Source organism: Mus pahari, chromosome 9, assembly GCF_900095145.1.
Source record: "Mus pahari chromosome 9, PAHARI_EIJ_v1.1, whole genome shotgun sequence".
NCBI classification, from domain to species: Eukaryota; Metazoa; Chordata; class Mammalia; order Rodentia; family Muridae; genus Mus; species Mus pahari.
Window position 1 is genome coordinate 72078492 of NC_034598.1, and position 7975 is coordinate 72086466.

Below are 7975 nucleotides of genomic sequence, written 5' to 3' on the forward strand. Positions count from 1 at the left end.
AGCATTCTTCCATGTGATAAGATTATGTTAAAGCACACCTCAGTTATTAAATTCTTGTTTGTTTGTCTGGCAAGTATTCTCAGCCCTGTGACTTTGTTAATCCGACTTGGAATGTGATGATTATTATGAAATGCTTAAGCCCTGGCTGAAATGCAAGACAATCAAGCTGAGAGGAGTTGTAAGAAGCATAATCCAGTTCAGGTGACCCAAGGGGGGAAAAAAAAAATCAATGAGGGACACGAACACCATTCTTTAAACTTTGTTTATTGGTAGGTTAAAATGTAATGCCATACAGTTTTAACAATCACTTAAAAAAGAATTCGTATTTGCATAAAATGAAGCAAAACAGAAACATATGAAATCAAAATGCTATCTTGCTTCAAGTTTTCAAATCAGCACTTAAGGGTCCTGATCGGCATCTCTATGCATGGCAAGTATATTATATAAATATACTATAAGTGATCTCAAAACCACAATAAATATTAAGTAGATTTTTAGGCACACGGCATAAGAAAAACGCAGTCTGCATAATTCTTGAGAGTATGGAACCACTCCCTTCAGACATTTCCACACACCTATTTTACACAAAATATACAGCCACCACACGGAACCCTCAGTCACATCTGGACCTAACCTCTCCTCCAGCATCAGTGCCTTCTTACTCTTTGATACTATTGCTCTATGCAGCTATCATATAAGAAAATACTTTGCAGTTTTCTCCAACTAAGTGCCTAGGAAGGTTGCAATGCTACCAAAATTAAGTACAGACTATCTACAGAACGTACTCATGGGAATGTGCTGAGAGGCACCGGCTCACACAACTGTTCATGGTAATACTGGAACTTACTCTGAAGGCAAAATTATGAATTGTAAGATAGACCAGGGAGTTTTTAAAATTGCCAATGATATTGAATCCAGAAATTATTAGAAACTGAGGTAACACCTTTTTTTAAAGAGATAGAAATACTTGAAAATATGCCAAAGTGCTTTTTGTTTTTTAAAAAATCCTGGCAAAATATGACCTCAGTCAATGTAAGCTTTGTCTGCCATCATTTCTGTGCAACTGTAAACTGAGGATTGATGTTCTTGAACTGTCTTAAACTGTTTGGATTAAAGATCACAGCCGTGGACACCTGAGATCACCTTGTGATAAGTGAAGCCCAAGGCTTCTCATAGTAGAACCAATGCTCACCGATAAAAATTACCCAAACTCGACCTCTGCTTTCGTTCAGCTACAAGTCAGACTCTGGCATGTCTGGCATGTCCGCCATCAAATACCCAATCCCATAGCGTCCATTGGGAGCGGTATCCAGTGTCGGGGAACCACTTTGTTTTCGATAAATATTTTTACCAAAATTTGGAGATGACATTTCACTCGGTATCTTTCCGTGAATGAGGCTGGCGTCATCTCCTTCCAAGTTCACAGGTTCTTTCAGGACTCTTCCTCTCTTATAGGTCACGGAGGCCAAGTTACCAGAACTATCGTCTATGAGGTTGCAGCGACGAATGATGAACACCACGGGGACAGGAAGTATTGCCAGCACCATCAGGGAGAAACAGACAACCATCCCCCACATCGGGTAGCTCAGAAATTCTTCCGATGCCTGGGAAAGCCGGGGAGAGAAATTAAATGTCAGCAGTCTAAGTGCTCTTATGAAGGAGTTACATTGATCTTGGGTTTATACGTCAAATTTTGGGATGATTATATCGCTGTCTCTGACTGACAGTAAGTTATGGAAGTGACATTCAACAAATTCAATTATTAATTCCAATCATTCAAAATATGGTTAGAATTCTGCACATGCCATGTGAAGCTTGATAGATCCGAAGAATAAGATAAAGAAAAGGGGAGTCAGGAAAAGAAAGACACACACAGAGCAAGAGAGGGGGGAGGAGGGGGAGGGAGGAAGGGAGGGAGGGAGGGAGGGAGGGAGGATGATCCAACTTCCCAACATGAATGCAACTGCATCTGTATCTGAAACACCATCAAAAATTGAACGTAACTCAGCAAACCTCTCAGTCGCTGTTTTGTTGTATTTCATCACTAAACAATAGATATTTGCTGTGTGTATCATACTTTCTTTCAAAAATCTGCAAACCTAGACTTTGAAGCACATCTGGTCCCCCAGGTTTTGATAAGGATGACAGACTGGTCTGTGTTTCCATTGTGAATATTTTTTATTTTGTAGAATTACTGAACACAGAATACTTAAAGTAAGCACACTGATCTATAACAGCTAACACAGATCTCGTGCTTGAGTCAATGTGACTAGTTCTACCTCAAAACAGACGTTCCATAGTGACTGGTCATAGAAAACAATTGTAATAAATCCTTGATTCAGTTTATGCTTAAATTATGTCTCTATCACTAATATGTGTTTTAAGTGTTGGAAGTAGCTAAAACGTAATGAATTTTTATAGAAAAATATTTCTGGAGGTTTTCTGTTTCCAGGAGACAAAAAAGCTGTGCAACCACTGTTCTTTGGTGATGAGATGAAGAGATCTGGTTTAGTAGTAAGTTAAAGACTGATGGTCTCATTTGTTAAAGAAGTTCACAGTATATTATAAGCATTGCAGCAGTGGGAGGTATATATTATAAATCTTAGCATCCCCAAACCAAAACAGTACAGTCAAAAGCAAAAAAACAAAAACAAAAACAAAAACAAAAAAACCAAAATCTACAAAGCAAATAAAATAAAAGTAAAATACAAAGTGGTGGCATATTTTCACTTTAAAATAAGCCTTTCTTATTTTGTGTTTTACCTTCTCCTTGATCCATGCATTATATCCGGGAGGACTTAATCCCATATTCACAATGCTAGCTATTAGCAACGTTAGTAGCATTAGAGGAGAAATGTATTTCCACATATAATAGTAATATTTGCTTGGAGCAAATCCTAACATATCTGTGAGGTCTTCTATAAACCTGAGTAAAAAGAAAATATTTAATTATTCTTCCATCTTATTACACTCTCTTAATAACTGAACAGAAATCTATATTTAAACACTTTAGTGAGTTGTGTACTGATCACAGTTTCAAGGAAAAGAGGGATAGCTCTATGAACTAAGAGCCTACCATTGAAGCATGTGAGCCCAAGTTCGGATTCCAGCAACCCCATAAAAATCCAAGGCACAGGAAGAGGCATCTGTATTAGTTAGGGTTTTACTGCTGTGAACAGACACCATGACCAAGGCAAGTCTTATAAAGGACAACATTTAATTGGGGCTGGCTTACAGGTTCAGAGGTTCAGTCCATTATCATCAAGGCAGGAGCATGGCAGTCCATCCAGGAAGGCATGGTGCAGGAAGAGCTGAGAGTTCTACATCTTCATCCAAAGGCTGCTACTGGAAGACTGACTTCCAGGCAACTGGGGTGAGAGTCTTAAGCCCACACCCACTGTGACACACCTACTCCAACCAGATCACACCTATTCCAACCAGGCCACACCTCCAGATGGTGCCACTCCCTGGTCCAAGAATATACAAACTATTACAGCATCTAAACCTCAGTACTAGGGAAATGAAGACTAGCAAATTCCAGGGCCTTACTTATCACCTGGTCCAGCTGACACAGCAAGCCCTGGGATCAGAGAGACACCCTTTCCAGAATAAATAAGTAAGTAATAAGATGGATAGCAATAAAATAGGAGAACCCAATGTTAACCAGTGGCCCCCACAAACAGAAGAACAGACACAACTTCAATATATGTATACATACAACTATGCACAAATTCATAATAAAAGATTATTTATATATTGAATATTTACTTATCAAAATAAAACAAAGCTATTATTTGGTTAATGTAAACATTCTGCAAATTATTGAAGTATACTATGGAAGATTATTTTATAAGTGAAAAATGGTCTGTTCTGTTAATCATCTTCATTATCATTTTATATAAACAGTAATGATTCTGTGATATCATTAAACACCACCAATGGTTGTTTATATATTTTGGGAATTTTCACTTTTTTTTAGTAGTGTCATTCCTGAAAGAATGTTCCCGTTTTGTAATTCATTGACGTACCTCTCAAGTTCAGTCTTATTCTTCAAGTTCCTCCCCTGTATTTTGTGTTTCCAGGGAGTGTCACTTTATTTTGCCCTATAATTTCCCAGTGGCCATTGTCTGTGGCCATCTCCATTTTCTTCTTCACAAAGCCACCTATTTCCCTTACTCTTCACATGTTAGCCATAAAAGCAGAGTGGTGGTCAGGTTTATGTTTCAGGTTTTGTCTGGTTACTGTACCATCATTTATAGGGAAGAAAGTCATTAGGTATACAGCACCAATACCCTAACAGCATACAACCACTGCAAAGTAATGCAAACCTTCCTTTATGCTTAGCAAAAAGTGAATCTTGAGGCAACCAAGATGACTGAGTGGGTAAAGGACCTGGCCACCAATGGCCTGAATTAGGTCCCCAGAAACCACACAGTGGAAAGAGAGACCAAGTACTTGAAAGTGGTCCCCTTTGCTGTAATGAATTATAGAGATTAAAGAAAATGCCAAAACATGGCTGGTTGTTCTGTACTGCCCTCCCACACATACAGGACACCACATAGGTCTTGAGGTTGACAGTGGCTTTTTCTCAACATTTTATGACGATTCATGAAGGCATCTTCTTGCTAGAGGCTGTGAGTCTTCCATTTCACAATTATATACAATGAAAAAATAAAAACTAAAGAAAAATACAAACAACAAAGAACTATGCTGCTATCATTTCCAGATTTTTAGGATATTCCTTTTACATTTGCATTCAAATTTACTAATATTTGCTATGTTCTTATGCTTCAATATGTCCTTTTCCTGTGCTAAACTATTTGGTATCTCAAAAGTTTAGATTTTTAGGATACTTACTATTAATTATCTACCATCTTTCAACTGTATTAATGGAGATTCAGGTAAAAGTGCATGCGGTTACGGAGCTTATGAAATCACAGATCACTGGAGATAAACAAGCAGCACTCAAAGCTGTTCCATGATGCGAAAGGAAAACTAATTAAATGGGAGAATTCTTGCCTGGAATTTCTATTTCAGAACCTAAGATAAAATGTGACCTTTGAAAACAACATACGTTATTTCAAAATGACAATCCTGCCATCTCTTAACACACATCTTTCTCTCTCTGAGCTTCATTTGTATTTCAAGAAATACTATATCTACCTTGAAAGTACTGTTAAAATCCTAAATGACATAGGCAGAATATACTATTTCACGCCCCATAGGTATTCAACAAATGTAGCTCTTGTCAATATTACTTTTCCTTCTGTTGTTACTATTGTTTAGGAACACTACTATAAAAACTGATATCCTCTGACAAGCCTTTGGAAAAATAATGAACATTTAAATGCAAATCTAATTTGATAACCTATTGTTTGAGAGAGGAATCTCATAACAATACAGATTCTAGCACAATGAAATTTAGGAATCAGTGGCTTTTGTTTTCTTTGGGTTTTAATTAGGTATTTTCTTTATTTACATTTCAAATGTTATCCCCTTCCTGGTTTCCCCTTTGAAAGCCCCCATCTCCTCCCCAAGCTCACCAACCCACCCACTCTTGCTTCCCTCTCCTGGCATTCCCCTACACTGGGACATCCAGCCTTCACAGGGCCAAGGGCCTCTCCTCCCATTAATGTCCGACAAGACCATCCTCTGCTACGTATGCAGCTGGAGCCATGGTTCCCTCCATGTGTACTAGGCATATACTCAGAAGATGCTTCAATGTGTAATAAGGACACATGATCCACTAGGTTCATAGCAGCCTTATTTATAATAGCCAGAAGCTGGAAAGAACCAAGATGTCCCTCTACAGAGGAATGGATACAGAAAATGTGGTACCTTTACACAATAGAGTACTACTCAGCTATCAAAACAATGAATTCATGAAATTCTTAGGCAAATGGATAGAACTAGAAAATATCATCCTGAGTGAGGTAACCCAATCACAAAAGAACACACATGGTATGTACTTACTGATAAGTGTATACTAGCCCAGAAGGTCAGTGACTTTCTGATAACAAATTGAGAAATTTTTCTTTGGAATAAAGATCTAAAGTAGTGTTCTAGCTGAACACTTAGAACACTGTATCTTCCTACACTAGAAGAAACAATTTCCCATCTTAAAAGTATGTATAATCTTAGTCACTCAAGAATAATTTTTCATATACAATTTATTTTTTAAAAATATCTTAATTTCATAACAAAATTGAACTGAAGATGCTGAATACAATATATCTTTCTGACCCCAACTCATGAATCATGTTCCCCATTATCAACAACCTATATAGGAGTTGCATATATGTCAGAACTGATGAATCTTTATTGACATAACATTTTTATCTACTTCCCAGAGCTCATTTGAGAAGTAACTCATTCTGTGGGTTGAGACAAAGCCGTGTGTGTGTGTGTGTGTGTGTGTGTGTGTGTGTGTGTGTATCCATTATTATAACATCTGTCTAAACATCCCTTGAGCTCATCTATACATCTGTCCCTATATCCAACTGTTGTCAAAGGCTGCTCTTGATACTGTCTAAGGCTCTTGATACTGTCTAAATAGTCTACAATAAATTGGCATCTGACAAGATGCAGTATTATCAAATACAAATTCTGTCTTTTAGCAATGGTCATTTACATTTCCAACATTGTTCTCATGGCTTGGTAGGAATTTATCTAGGATTGAATCATATTTGATTCTCTAGATGGATGCTTTATTCATTCATCTGTTGAAAGACATCTTGACTGCAGCTCTTGCTCATTGTGTATAAAGCTGCTCTGAACATTCATGGAACAGGTTTTTTTTTTTTTTTTTAATCTGGAATATATTGTCAACTCCTTTTAGTAAATAACAAACTGTGCACCTGACATGTCATATGATACGTGTATCTTCATTTTATAAGTGTTTTCTAAAGTGTTTGAACTATTTCATAGCTCCATCATAGCTCCATCGGGCAATTAATGAATGTCCCTTTTAGTCTATATTCCCAGCAACATTTTGTGCTGTTGGTGTTCTGAATGTTTTCTATTCTGGTAAATGTATAAGGATACCTTACTACTATCTTAATTTGAGTTGAATTTTGTGGTATATATGTAAATATGCATGGTGTGCATGTATGCATGTATGTTTACACATCTGTATACACGTGTGTGTGTGTGTGTGTGTGTGTGTGTGTGTGTGTGTGGCCCCAGTGTTGACACTGTATATCTTCCTCAATCATGATATATTCATACAGTGTCTTTCACTAAACTTTATCTTTTTGGCTATTCAAGATCACTACCTCTCTTTGCTTTCTGAAGTGATTATAGAAAGGCCATCATGCCCAACCACATCTTTCACATGGGTTCTAGGGATGTGTACTTCAGTCTTCATGCTAGCTGTAAGTACTTTGCTCACTAAATCATATCCCCAGTCACCTTAGTCTCCATGCATATCCATGACCCAGAATGTTTTTCAACTGCCGTTAAAACATGAGGCTTTATTTACTTTTCATATTTCAATGGCTACTTTTGACACATGGAACATGATTATTAAATAAAATTTCCTATTCTTCTTAGCTTGTAGCTTTGAGCAGTAATAAGTATGATATGCTGAACTTTGTCAAAATACTCATTCAATAGCAGTAATGCAATTGATGTCACCTAAGAGGACTTGAGTCTTTATCCAATGTGCACTTTACATAAGACTCTCATCACTCAGTCTGTATGTCAGGTAGAGACAAACATTTTAACATTTAAAATGACTTATATTGAATATATATTTCAAAGATTGCTTTTCCACAGATATGCGTTTGATATTTCATTTCATATTAAGTTCATTCTTTTCACATAAAAAGTGTGTTATTGAAATTTAGATATATAGAAAATTCAGTTAATTACATTTGAAATTATTGTGCAGCAGATTACATATGTATTGCAAAATAAACCAGACCATTTTCCCAATTCTGTTTGATACTATAAACCATTAACATTCTCTGTATCT

The 7975-nt window shown here is 36.9% G+C and overlaps 1 protein-coding gene across 3 annotated transcripts in view; it reads right to left on the reverse strand.

Annotated features, from left to right (window-relative positions):
• Positions 1–245: 245 nt before the first annotated feature.
• Positions 246–7975, reverse strand: part of Slc6a15 (solute carrier family 6 member 15) — a 51485-nt gene continuing 43755 nt past the window's right edge. For 2 of the 3 annotated variants that reach the window (XM_021204603.2, XM_029542621.1), the window contains exons 11-12: positions 2764–2926; positions 246–1604 (exon numbers count right to left, since the gene is read on the reverse strand). In XM_021204603.2, the coding sequence (XP_021060262.1) occupies positions 1233–1604; positions 2764–2926 (535 nt within the window). In that variant the 3' untranslated portion in view covers positions 246–1232. Of the gene's footprint in view, positions 1605–2763; positions 2927–7975 lie in introns of those variants that run through there. The other variant, XM_029542622.1, reaches the window with a different exon arrangement.